The sequence below is a fragment of the Terrapene carolina genome, unplaced genomic scaffold, assembly GCF_002925995.2.
Source record: "Terrapene carolina triunguis isolate 2854851 unplaced genomic scaffold, T_m_triunguis-2.0 Scaffold58, whole genome shotgun sequence".
In the NCBI taxonomy this organism is placed as follows: Eukaryota; Metazoa; Chordata; order Testudines; family Emydidae; genus Terrapene; species Terrapene triunguis.
The window spans coordinates 112,627,024-112,640,869 of record NW_020664409.1 but is presented as its reverse complement, the minus strand read 5'-3'; the positions used below and the strand labels follow the sequence as shown (position 1 = coordinate 112,640,869).

Here is a 13,846-nt window from a genome sequence, read left to right as displayed (position 1 = left end):
AAAACATTTTAACTGTTTGTGAGCCTTTCTTTAGCTGTTTCTCGCTCTCTTCCCCCATCTTTCATTATTTGTCACTAGTTTTGGCCTGTAGGACCTTAGCCGTCATTGCATTGCTTAGATGTGTCTCAGGCATTGTGGGCAGGAATCATTCCTGGAAGGAAGCCCTTGGTTCAAGCTGTCTGAACATTTGAAGCTCAGCACTCGAAGCGGGGTTGCAGGTTCTTCCCTTGAATAGGAAAGATGCCAATGCTCAGAGCTGAGCAAACCCCAGAAGCTGCTTCCTGCGCGGGGTTGGGACTAGCTGCCATGGTCAGATTATTCCCTGTGTTTTCAGGGAAAATGTGGGCTCTTTACAGACCCTTTCCAGAAGGTGTTCACAGACGCTCTGTGGGTAAGTCGACACTGCGATAAACAAACCCAGCACCACGTCTGAGAGCCCAGGTCAACTGAGTCAGGCTTGGGCTCTGGGGCTAAAAACTGCAGTGTAGGTGTTCGGGCTCTGAGACCTTCTGCAGCAGGCGTAGCTGTGCTGTGGGTCTTTGATCGCAATGTAGATGCACTGGGGGCCTGGACTAGAGGGCTCCTGCACTAAATGGCTGACAATTCCAGCACACAACTGATCCTGTACCTGAAAGACCTGCAACTGCTCCACTGGCAAGGGACGTTTAATGTGACAAGCAGCAGCCGTTCCTGGGTCAGTCACCCTGATCACCCCACCCCAAACACAAACGAGCTCCTTAGACTTCTGAACTGCATCTTAGGTCACACTGTGTTTGCTGGAAATGTCGTGTTCTCCTGACTTTCGTTCTAAGAGAAGCTGTTCTGTGCTGTGTAATAAGTTCAAGTCCCTTGTCCTGGCCCCGAAGCCTGTACAAATTTAAAGAAGTGTCTGATAAAACTGGGGCTGTTCTCATTACCTGTGTACTGTAAAATGTCTGATCCTTCGGTAAATCTTACGAAGCTCCTTGCTTCTGAGATAGCTTGTGACACTGAGTTGCACAAGCTGTGTGATATAAGTAATGTGTTCCTCTTATCAGTGTTATATTTGCCACCTTTCAATTTCACTGAGTGTCCCTTTGTTCTTATATTACTGTAAAGTACAAATAGGAGCCCTGATTTACCTTCCCTATCCCATCGAGCTGTTTGTGTCCCCTCTTATTCCTATCCTCCCCAGTCTTTCCATGACCCCTTTGGCTATGTCTACACTACACAGCTTTCAGCGACATGACTGTGTCACCACAGCTGTGCCGCTCATACAGTGTAGCCACTGTTTGTCGGCTCTCCTACCGACAAAATACTTCTACCCCCAACAAGTGGCGTTTGCATTGTCCTGCCGACAACACGCTGTTCACACTGGCACTTGTCACTGCAAAACTTTTATCTTTCGGGGGGAGGAGGGGGGAGGGTTATCACCTCTGAAAGACAAACGTTTTGTCGTTCAATTCCGGTGTAGACATAGCCTTTGTGTGTAAGTCTCTGATTGCTTCTATCACCAGTTTGTAAACCCTTCTGTTTCCACTGCTTCTCTTTTGAGATGAGCACGTGCTACAGGGATGGGAACAGAACTCAACAAAAAAGAGCAGATACTTTAAAATCAAAATATCTATATTTGCCCATATGTGTGAGTCTAGCATCGCTGTAGTTTTGCTGCAAGTAAAAAACGGCAGAGCAAAATTAGTGAATAAAGAAAAGTTTCTCCCGTGTCCCCAGGAGCTTGTAAATGAGCTGGTATCTGGAGATGTCTGCAGTCCTGCTGCAGCTTTCCCAGCACTTACCCCAGGATCAGCTTGTTCTGCCCCAAAGGCAGCACTTTGCAGTCTGATGGCTTTCTCCTTCCTTGCAGTGAGAATGAGGCATTGTGGAGGGAAGTGGCCAGCTTGAGGCAGAAACATGCCCAGCAGCAGAAAGTCGTCAATAAGGTAAATCTAGCCTGCTCCCCCACTCCCTGAGAGCGCAGAAGGATCCGAGCTGCCCTCAGCAGTAGGGTTGCCTGGTGTTGTAGTGGGCCAGAGAAGGGAATTGGAACAGCAGAGGTACTTGGTTGTACTAGTTCTGTTTCAGACAAGTAGATTCTGAGGCACTACCGGCTTCTCGTACCACCATGAATATCAGCAGCCCATGACCAGAAGACAAGTCCTTGCCTGGCCTGTTATAATGTGGAATTGAATTGACTGCTAGTGTATTTTTCCTGCAAACTCAACTGTCATTCTAAAGACCATCACACGTGCTCAGCAGTCTGCCCCATTGCTACCTTGTCCTCTTCTGACGCTGCTTTGAACCCCTTGGCAAGGGATCTCAGCTATTGATCCTTGTTTTTTCCAGGCTACTGTACGCATCATGATAACAGGAGTTCTTTTTTCTCCCCACAGCTTATCCAGTTCTTGATTTCATTGGTGCAGTCAAACCGTATCCTTGGGGTGAAGAGAAAGATGTAAGTCTATGTGCAGACATCGAGATACAGATTCCCTGTGGGAAAGGCCGGAGCGTGCTTCAGAGCAGTGACTGGGAAGGGATTCCACCCCTCTGTCACTTCTGGAGCATGTTTCCCAGTGTGGTAGAACTGGACAAGAGTCACTGGCATCGAGTCAGCATCCGGCCACACTTCACAGCTAGAGGGCAGCTTTCAATGTCACACCCCAGGGAGCTAACCAAGCCTCTGCTGCTAATCCAGCAGGGTTTGCAAACCAAGCCCCCCAGAGCCCCCCCCGGAACCCATTTCACTCATAAACTGTTGTAACCAATGAGGCTGCAAAGTGAAAAGCTGACAACAGCTGTGGTCTTACAAGCCTCAAATGCTGATTCTTTGTACAGCAGTAGTGCCCAAGGTGTGCCGAGTGCTTTCTAGCCACGCAGGGAGAGACAGCTCCAGCCCCAAGGAGCTCACACTCTGAAAAGATACGAAGTGCAGGCAGAAGTGGTCAGGGTGGAGGTGGCACCAGATGAGCTGTCCTAGGAGCAGTAGGACGGTGCTGAAGCAGAGCAGAGTGCAAACACTGCTGATGTGACACTCCACTCAGATGTGTTCAGAAGCTGCAGGGGTGTGCTCGGAGGGAGCTTTGCCCAGCAGGCCTGAAGGGAGCTAGTGAGGGCCCCTGGGACATGGTGTTCATTTGCAAAGCATTTCACTCCTTATGTTCTGAATTATACACGTTGCTTTTCCCAGCTAGATTTGGAGGTGCAGAGAGGCCCAATTCCCATTACAGCACCACTGCTCCCAAAGTAGAGCTGAAGGGGCTGTGCATGCTCCTCGGTGCTACTCCGTAATCGCTTGGAGGTGTTGCTGGTTATGGTCCTCTAAAGAGGGTAAAGTCTTACCACAGGCACACAGATCGGGACCCCTCGGCATATAATGTGCTAGCTACACTGAGGACTCGGAGAGCGGAGTTCAGAAGACTGGCAATAATGGCAAACCACTTGCTTTGCTGTTTGTGGAGAGCCACAGTGTGATGCATTGGATTTGCTGCATGTCCTTAGCTTCCCTGCTCTGCAGTACTGGACTCTGACCCCACACCCCACCGCCAGCCACAGGGTTTCCACGCCCAGGGCAGCCAGATGTATCCTGGGTCCTGGGTCACCTGGCTAATGTCTGACCCTGTGTTCTCAGGGAGATGCAGCACCTGGAGCTTTGTAACTCTCTTATGGGTGTTGGGTTTCTCTTGCAGCCCCCTGATGTTGAACGACAGCAGTTCAGCACATTCCATGCCTAAATACAGTCGGCAGTACTCCTTGGAGCACGTCCACGGTTCATCCCCATACGCAGTAAGTGCTCTGGGTGCTCCTGGTCCTGAGAGAGGGGAAGAGGGCACAGCTGTGTGGGGAAGGAGGGGTCATCTGAGGCTCCTCCAGCTGGCCTCTTCTTGACGCTGCACTTTGCTCAGGAGATTTGTGTGTTATTTGGCAGGATATCAAAGTGACAGGTGCGCTCTGTAGCCTACCGAGAGGGGATTTTAGTCTGTAGCTAACTCAGAGGCAGAACATGGCAGGAGTGAACATGCGCCATGCAAACAGACATGCTATCCGAGTTCATCAGCACCTAGCGCTCTGCTGACCTGGGTTCACCTTTGGGTTTTGTCACAAACAAAGAGCACTTGGTCTCAAACAATTCCCTGCTGAATGTTTGCTCCCATTGCCAACCCATCACGCACTCACATAACTGGGGTTTGTCCTCTGGACACCGGCGGTCAGGATTGAGGTGCATTGTAGAGCCTTGGTGAGCCCAGGCCTGGAATAGCAAGGTTCCGTGGTGAGAATTGAGAGGCGTTCATGGGGGGGCCACAGGGGTAACCTGGACTGGAGTGTAAGGGTGGAGCAAGTCCCTGGTGCTCAGGCAGTAGGGCTATGTGATATTAAACCCTTTTGATCCCAGAGCATGCAGTAACCTTCCCGGTGTGAGGGGGGAATGTCACCCCCCAACAGGTGGCTTTGGACACGGGACACTTGTTTCAGGCCTTGACTTCTGTTGCTGAGTTTGGATGCCAGGCACTTTGGCCAGCTCCCTGGCTCCAGGGTGCGCCACAGGCAGGTCCCCCAGAGGGGCCCACGGGAAGCATTGTTATTGCTTATTTTCTGGATGGGCCTTTAATTTGCTGTTGGATTCCTGAAAGCCCCTAATTCTTGTCTCCTTTCCCATCCACCTTTCATCCATCCATCCCTTTGATGTCCTGCCTCCCATCTACCATCCTCTGGCCAAGGCGTACTGGGCAGGATTCTCTTCAGTGGACTTGCCTACCCACGTTACTGTGGGGTAAGCAGGGTACGGTCTTCAGCACACCAGCTTGCCATGCAGTAACATCCCAAGTCCACCAATCCTGGTCCTTAATTCGCTTTTGAATGGGCAGTGCCACCACCCCCATCATTCCCCTCTTCCCAGGCCTAGAGCTACGTACATTGCCTCTGCTGCAGCACGCCCCCGCAAGCCAGAGAAAGAGAGACAGGATCCTGTGTATTTGGATTCCCCTTTTCACCTATTCACATTCACACATGATTGAAACCTAATTGGTATGGCAGTGCACTGAATTTCTGAGCGTACAAATTGCCCTTTGTCCTGGGGTGCAGGGTCTCATTAAACAGGTGGTGGGGTTGGGCTCACTGTGGGAATTGTCCGTTAACAGCTGAAGAGCCCTAATCAAGTTCATTTGCTGATAGAGTTAATTGGCTTCAGTGTTGATTGCCTTTGGGGGGAGCTGTGATAAACTCAATCACCTTGTGCCTTTGATTGCCTCTGGGATAGTGTAATTAGTTAAATCCGTGCATCCCCTGGTGCGGCCGCTCTTGATTCCAGAGGTGCCCTGTTTTAGTTGGTTTGAAATCAGAGTGCCCACACCATGGGGTTTGCACTAATTGTGCTCAGGGCCTGTGTCTAGGCCCCACCTGTCTAGCATTAGGGAGCCAAATGGCAGTATTCCTTGGGCAAAACTGCCAGGCAGCATTTACGTCCAGCCCACTTCTTGGTGCTGTGCTGTGAACATTGTACTGCTGGAAGTGAGATTTACAGCCATGGTTAGAGACTAGCAGCCATTTCCAACAGCTCCGCTACCCCATAGTCCTGACGCTCCCACCCTCCACAGGACTGATTCCCATATATTCTTTCCTTTTTTTAAAGCAACATAAAAGGTGTCCAAGAAGCTGAATAATAATGTCTGTCCTGCAGCATTGTGGGGACAGCAGACTGAACACTAGGCTCATGTCCCTGGACAACCCAAGCGTCCAGACGGGAAAAGTTACTGCATTAACTTTGCGTGTGTGCACGCAGACACTCAGACTCACACTGCTCTCCTTGTAGAATGTTACCTGATCCAGTTTTCCACCACAGAACCAAAAACGTAGCCCTATTAAAAATTCTACCCTGTGCTTAGACCCCCCCACCCCCATGGGGAATTTCTGTGTTCCCATCCCAACCCCCTCCTAGCCCTGTTACCGCCTTTGAAATGTGTCCTTATTCTTGCATTCAGCAAACACTTAAGCAAAGCCAGCAGGAGCTGTTCCAAGTGTTACAGGATTGTCCCAATTATGAGAAACACAGCTGGCCATCTTCTCTCAAGCTCAAGTGTTTATGACTTTCTACTCAAAGCAGAAGTGATGGGTGGGCAGCTTTTCTGAGCCACCTGTACTGTGCACTCAGGTTCCGAGTGGTAGTGCTCTCACTCACACTATTCGTATCCACACTGTGGCTTGCTCATTGACCGTCACCAAGTCAGGAGGCATATGCACACAAACCTCTCGCATGGTCCAAGGACTGCCCGGGGCAGTGCCTGGGGCAGAGGGTCTGCTCCACATGGTTCTAGCTGACACTTCTACGGCTCCCACCAACACAGAGGCATCTGAGCACCTGGTAAGGAGGGAGCCAGAATGAAGAGCTGTTGTTTAATATTTATATTATGAGGGTGTCGAGAAGCCTGACCAGGACTGGGATCCCATTGGGCTAGACCAGGGGTCTGAAACTCAAATGACCACGAGGGCCGCATGAGGACTAGTGCATTGGCCCAAGGGCCGCATCACTGACACCCACCCCTTGCTGCCCCCGCCCCCACTCCACCCCTTCCATGAGGCCCCGCCCCTGCCCTGCCTCTTCCCGTCCCTTCCCTGCCCCCATTCCAACCCCTTCCCCGAAGTCCTCACCCCAACTCTGCCCCCTCCCTGCCCCCAGGGGGCACAGGAGGGGTGCAGGGTGTGATGGGGGCTCAGGGCAGGGAATTGGGGTGTGGGGTGCAGGAGGGGCGAGGAGTGCGGCAGGGGTCAGGGTGCAGGGTGCGGCAGGGAGCTCAGGGCGGGGAGTTGGGGTGTGCGGTGCTGGAGGGATGAGGGGTACCGCGGGGGTTGGGGTGCAGGGTGTGGCAGGGGGCTCAGGGCAGGGAGTTGGAGTGCGGGAGGGTGTGGGATGTGGCAGGGGGCTCCGGACAGGGGATTGGAGTGCGGGGGGCGGGCTCTGGCCCGGCGCCGCTTACCTAGAGTAACGGCGTAACTGAGAAACGGCGCCATGTGCTGCTCTTGCTCCGCCAGGTACCTCCCCCAAAACTCCCATTGGCCGCGGTTCTCTGTTCCCAGCCAGTGGGAGCTGCAGGGGGCAGTGCCTGGAAGCGAGAGCCCGGAGCCCTCTACTCCCCGCCCGGGGCTGCAGGGATGGTAGTACTTAGAAAGGACACTAAGCCTGAGTGGCTAAAAAGCAGTAGGACAGACCTGTAAAGAAAAGGGCTTTTTTTCTTTTTAAAAGCCCCAGAAGTGCCAGTATCTAGTCCAGCTGCTTCAGGGAGCGGCGCGGGGCTCGCGGCGCCACGGGGTAGGCAGAGGGGTGGGGGGCGCGTGTTTGAGACCCCTGGGCTACACACTGTATGAACACAGGTAGAGGTGACACAGGTTCCAAACAGGTTACGATCTAAGAAGACAAGCGAGAGAGGGAGACGTCTGAATAGACATGGGTTTATATACATAAATACCCTCATGATAAATAACGACTCGTGGTCCTTCCCAACTGCCCCCAGCCTAGCCATCATGCAGTGGCTGATTTCTTTGGGGTCTCAAGAAGGGATGTGAAGGAGGAGAGTTAGTGGGCTCATGGGTCATCTCTGGGCGGGTGTGGTAAGCGCCAGAGGTGTTGAATTAGGACACAAGCCGCAGATCCCCCTCTGCCTGTCAGTTTTTTGGGGTGTGCCTGTGTGCACCAGGCAGCCAGAATTTGGTCCATAATTTGATCTGGAGTTTATTTAGCAGCTGAAAAGGTGCCTTAAGTGAAAAGCCCCTCCACCCTTACTCCCTGGCTGAGACTTCTGCACTTGCGAGGGGATCCAGGTTCACTCGGTCTGCTCACTAGAAATCCCTCCTGCCATGGGATTGCCTTTCAGTGTTGCTATCTCACAGTTTGGTGGCAAGACTCACAATAGTTGGTATTTCTTAAAGCCCCAACTCCCTGAGGCAGGTGAATATGTGAGAATCTCAGCTGGCATCGAAACATAAAAGGAAGCTTTTAGCTCTCTTGGTTGCAGAGAAAAATTGGAAAATGTGTGAACCCTAAAGGCCCAAACTCCAGAAAGAACCCAACATGTTGTGTGCTTTAAAGATCTCATAAGTTTTAAGTCAGTTTAATGATTTTTAGGGCAACACCCTGATTTTTGAACGCTGGAGACTGCCAGCACGGGCTTTTGTTGAGATAGGCCCCCCGTCTTCGTCCTCACAATCGGCTGTGAGCTCTCTGTACTCTTACTCACCGTGGCACCTGCACCTCCCTCTCACAGGCTGCGTGCCTGGCAATGGGACTGTACATGTGTGCCTGTCACATGACTTCACTAATGCTCTGATTGTTATTTCAGGCTTCTTCCCCGGCATACAGCGGCTCCAATCTGTACTCCCCGGATTCTTCAGCCAACTCTGGTCCCATTATCTCCGACGTGACGGAACTAGCCCAGTCCAGCCCCTCAGCTTCCCCCAGTGGCAGTCTCGATGAAAGGTATCTGTGTGGAGTTTGGGTTATGGAACACCAGCTCGGGTGTGGGTCTCTCGCAGTAGGGAATTGCAGCAAGAAACCAGCATCGCCCTTGGAGCTGCTGTGTTAGGGAGGCATTCCCTTAGAGCCTGAGGCTGCTGGGAATCAGACCAGGTCCTTCAGCCCTTTCTTACTCAGGACACTGCTTGCCCCACAGGTTCTTGTTTTAGTTTCAATCTTTTGTCTGATTATTGGAAGATGCCAAATTCACTCCTGTTTCCTTGATCTAATCAGAGTCCTGGTCTACACTTAACATTTATCCTGGCAAAGCTGTGTCGGACCGGGGTGGGAAAAACCACAACATCTAGCGCTATAGCTGGGTTGGCAAACCCCCCAGTGCAGACTCAGCTATGGCGACAGAAGAGTGCTTCTGCCAGCGTAGCTAACATTGTTCAGGGAGGTGGTGTTCCTCCACTGGCCGGAGAGCTCTGGGTGTCAGTCTACGGTGCAGCTCTGCGAGGGGGCTAGAGCAGCAGAAGCTCTGTAGTGTAGATGCAGCCTGAACACTGCTGTTCTGGAACAGTTATTGTGCTGTCCTCTCAGGCCACGGGGAAGCACTGACCTGCTTGTTCGGTGACTAGAATGAGTGAAGTATCGGCACTCCTGACTATGGGGACAGGGTAAACACTCGCCTTGGCAGTCCACGCTCCCAGTGTAGGAGGGCGTGGGTTAAAAAGCAGTTGCCTTTCTTTCCAAGTTACTCCTCCTCCTCGGAGAGACAGTGACTGGGTCCATCGCCATACAGCAGGGCAGGGAGGCTGAGCACCTGAAGCAAATGTATCTGACCTTGGATAGCAAGAAGCTTCCAGCCAGTCCCAGCCCAGAAAAGTCAGACTGTCTCCTGCCACAAGGCACACAGGAGTGATCATGGATACTCAGCCAAATCCCGCCCTGAGCTCTGTGTGTATGATGCCCACTGATTCCACTGAGCGCTGCTCTTAGCCCTGTATGCCTCCATCACTGTTCCCTTGTAGCTCGGCCTTTAAGCTGCTATTCCCTGCCACCCCTGCCCAACGAGATGTCAGAGGCCTGAGCTTCCCCAGCAAGAAATGTCCTCCGTGCTTTAGCACCTGTTCATCTCCTCGAACAGTCTATTCTTGGCGCTGGCGCCTCCCCTGCAGTGCTGAATCGCACTCAAATGTTATTTATTGTTTTGCATACACCTCCGCCGGGAACGCTCACCCTTAAATATAGACCATATGTTTGCTTAATTGGCCTTTTATTTGTTCTTTTCTCACTGCTGTCCCTTCCAGAGGGCTATTTGAACCACTCACACCCTAATTCAGTCAGTTGGGGTGCGGAAGGGGATTTCCAGCTACAGAATTAGGGCTGGCCAGAGAAGCCATCATCCCTCGCATAAAAGCACAGAATCCAAGAAGCAACGACAGTGCTCTTAGGGAGAGAGTGGATCTCAGGCCTTGTCTACACATACCACTACTATCCATATCGGTATGGTAGTGCTTAGACCAGGATAGCTTACTCCCATAGAGTAGGAGAATAAGCTGTTCTGGTATATGCACCTTTAGACTGGTGTAACTCCACATATACTAGGGGTTGTATCAATGAAACTATTTATTTATGAAAATAATCACACCCCTAAGCAAAATAATTGAACTGCGAGTCAATCTGTGTAGGCCTGGTCTTAGATTGCTGCACTTACCAAAGTCACAGCTATGGGGGTTGGAAAGAGAGCGCCTGGCAGCCTGTGGCATTCACGCCAGGGGTTTGCTCTAGGGCACAACCAGAGGAAAACACTTTGCCTTAGTTCACCACCCTAGTTCTGGCTAATCCTGTTTCAGGGACCAGCACTCTGAGGGAGGCGGTGTCTGGCACTGGGATTTGTCTGCGTGCCATGCGGAGAGCAGGGACTGGCAGACCATTGCTGCCTTGGTGACCATTCTCTTTCTGTTTCTCCAAGGAGCAGCCCTGTGGTCCGTATCAAAGAAGAGCCCCCCAGTCCCACCCCCAGCCCCCAGATAGAGGAGGCCAGCCCTGGGAACCCTCCTGCTGTTGAAACCCCTCTGTCTCCCTCCACCTTCATTGACTCCATCCTCCAGGAGAATGAACCCAACACCACGGCCGCTGCCAGCGACAGCACCACGCAGCCTCAGCCCCCAGAAAAGTGCCTCAGCGTTGCCTGCCTCGACAAGTAAGTACCGTGCCAGGACTCCGGCGCGTGCCTGGGCCCAGTTGGCCACGTCACAGCTCCACTAGTAAAGTGTTTAAATTGCTAGTAACTGGCTTCCTGGAAACCAGCATCGCAATGTCTCTGAGTGCCCTGCAGATCCCATCGCTGTCCTGGATGCAAATAGCCAGTGTGGAGTTTATTTTGCTTTCCTATTGCCGCTCTTCTAGGGGCAGTGAGTTCAGGCCGTCACCTGGCCCCACACAGTGATTTAACCCCCGATGCAGGGGACATGACCCCTTGCAGGCAGGGGTACAAGTACCAGGAACTCCAGAGAAAAAGGGGTAGAGTTATTTAGCTAAATAAAATCATTGCGTTCAGATTGCCCACTCCGACAGGGTACAAGTCAGCCACTGTAAAGCCAGCAGTGCGCAGACGACCCAGCATAGGGCCGCAGGACGTCACCGGTACAGAACCAGGTAGATTGCAGCTCCCACTTCCTCTTGGGAGCCTGTGAGGCATGCAGTGCGAGCATCCTTCCATTCGGATCAAGATGGAGAAGTGCATGCTGGGAACTGAAGTCTCTATGGGCTTTACCTCCATATAAAGAGGAGAGCTGCTGTGAGCAGCGTTTCACCAGTGGACTGCACTTTGGCCTCTCCTCTGTGGGGCTGCTTCTGCGCTGTCTCCTGCCTTTGTCACCGCTCTGCTTGGTGTGACTAGAGGAAGACGCCTTGCGGAGCCACCTAGGATTGCTCCTCTAGCTCCCCCACTCGGCCTCATTACCACTCCTGGATTCAGGTTGCCTCTAAACATGCTGGACTCCCTGGATGGCAGATGGATCGTTGCTAGGCAATAGTTCGCTGAGCTTTGGGGTCCCCTGCCTGCATCACCAAGCAGAGTTCAGAAACCTAACACCAGGTTTAGAGACAATAAACTAGAATGTGTTTGACAAGTATCCATTGGTCAAAAAGCAGAGCAAAATCCTTACCCAGTCCCCCCAGGCCAGATCCCAAGTGTCTCCTACTCTCTCGGTAGTCTGTGCTGTAGGGAGAGCCGAGTATCAGCGTCACGGCCCTCTGCCTGCCTTAGCGTGAGAGACTCCAGGAACTCAATCTATTTATCTTAACAAAGAGAAGAAAGTGAGAGTGATTAACCGTTGGAACCATTTCCCAAGGGTTGTGGTGGGGAATGTTTAAATCCAGACGGGCTGTTTTTCTAAAAGATCTGTTCTAGGAATTATTTTGGGGCCAGTCTCTGGTCTGCGTTACACTGGAGGATCACAATGGTCCCTTCTGGCCTTGGCATCTATTCATCTCTGTGTGAACACCAGAGCATAGTCCCTTTCTAAGTGGCAAAAACAATTTTGAAAAAGTAAATTTGGTTCCAGAGCACCAGAGGGTGGTAGAGAGCTCTCAGGCCAGGTCGGTCATGGGGACTCACTCAGCTTACTGTCCTGAGGTGAGACCTCATTTCTAGTCACCTGATGAGCTCCGGGTTCTTCACTGCTTTCAAGTCTTCAGTGTATTTTAGAGCCACATGAGGGAGGCCCAAAAAAGAAACCTTAAAGAATCTGATTGTTCTTATATATAAATGGAGTGCAGAGATAGCACTGAAGCTGTAATCGCTTCCCCAGCAGGTTGTGAACCTGCAACATTCCTACTTGTCCAGCCACTCTGTGAACATGCCCAGGTCTCCTTTTCCCCCAGACTTTGTTCTGCCAGCATGTACTGATGGGCCGGCTGAGCAACAAAAGAGTAATGTTATCCAGAGCAGGAGATCAGAAGTTCTTACAGAGTTCAACCCAAATTCAGTGTATCCTCCACTCTGGAAATCATGAAGAATTCTGTCCTGCTGTGTGCTTGAAGCACAAGGCCATTCAGGTTGTTTGTATACATATCACTTCTTGTCAGGGTTCATACAAGATAACGTGATTTTAGTCAATTAGGCAATAGCGTGCCATCGCTGGTAAAATGTGGGTCCGGCTGGAGAATCTTGCCTGTATGCTCGGGGTTCTACTGATCGCCATATTTGGGGTCGGGAAGGAATTTTCCTCCAGGGTAGATTGGCAGAGGCCCTGGAGGTTTTTTGCCTTCCTCCGCAGCATAGGGCAGGGGTCTCAAGCTGGAGGATTCTCTGCGACTTGAAGTCTTCAAATCACGATCTGGAGACTTCAACAGCTGAGATAAGGGAAATTGGGTGGGTCAGCTTTTGTGGCCTGCATCATGCGGGAGGTCAGACTAGATGACCATAATGGTCCCTTCTGACCTTAAAGTCTATGAGTCTAAGAGACAGATGGGTTTCTGTAATCATTCTCTGACACTGCTAAACGTTTCCCTGTGAATCTGGTTCCTGGGGTGTCTTCTGAATCTGGCAGTCTTGATGTCATTCTGACTGGTGTCAACTTGGGCAGGTGTCAGGCAGTTCAAGGCCAAATCATAGACTCATAGACTTTAAGGTCAGAAGGGACCATTATGATCATCTAGTCTGACGTCCTGCACAATGCAGGCCACAGAATCTCACCCACCCACTCCTGTATCAAACCTATGTCTGAGCCATTGAAGTCCTCAAATCATGGTTTAAAGACTTCAAGGTGCAGAGAATCCTCCAGCAAATGACCCGGGCCCCACGCTGCAGAGGAAGGCGAAAACCCCCCAGGGCTTCTGCCAATCTGCCCTGGAGGAAAATTCCTTCTCAACCCCAAATATGGCGATCAGCTAAACCCTGAGCATGTGGGCAAGACTCACCAGCCAGACACCCAGGAAAGAATTCTCTGTAGTAACTCAGATCCCACCCCATCTAACATCCCATCACAGGCCATTGGGCATATTTACCGCTAATAGCCAAAGATCATTTAATTGGCAAAATTAGGCTATCCCATCATACCATCCCCTCCATAAACTTATCAAGCTTAGTCTTGAAGCCAGATATGTCTTTTGCCCCCACTGCTCCCCTTGGAAGGCTGTTCCAGAACTTCACTCCTCTGATGTTTAGAAACCTTTGTCTAATTTCAAGTCTAAACTTCCTAATGTCCAGTTTATATCCATTTGTTCTTGTGTCCACATTGGTACTGAGCTTAAATAATTCCTCTCCCTCCCTGATATTTATCCCTCTGATATATGTATAGAGAGCAATCATCTCTCCCTTCAGCCTTCTTTTGGTTAGGCTAAACAAGCCAAGCTCTTTGAGTCTCCTTTCATATAGGGTTACCATACGTCCGGTTTTTCCCGGACATGTCCGGCTTT

The 13,846-nt window shown here is 51.3% G+C and overlaps 1 protein-coding gene across 3 annotated transcripts in view; it reads left to right on the top strand.

Annotated features, from left to right (window-relative positions):
- Positions 1 to 13,846, top strand: part of HSF1 (heat shock transcription factor 1) — a 100,639-nt gene that overhangs the window by 71,253 nt on the left and 15,540 nt on the right. For all 3 annotated transcript variants that reach the window (XM_024209476.3, XM_024209475.3, XM_024209477.2), the window contains exons 5-9: positions 1,844 to 1,919; positions 2,370 to 2,431; positions 3,663 to 3,759; positions 8,304 to 8,440; positions 10,395 to 10,625. In XM_024209476.3, coding sequence (XP_024065244.2) covers positions 1,844 to 1,919; positions 2,370 to 2,431; positions 3,663 to 3,759; positions 8,304 to 8,440; positions 10,395 to 10,625 — 603 coding nt within the window. The remainder of the gene's footprint in view (positions 1 to 1,843; positions 1,920 to 2,369; positions 2,432 to 3,662; positions 3,760 to 8,303; positions 8,441 to 10,394; positions 10,626 to 13,846) is intronic.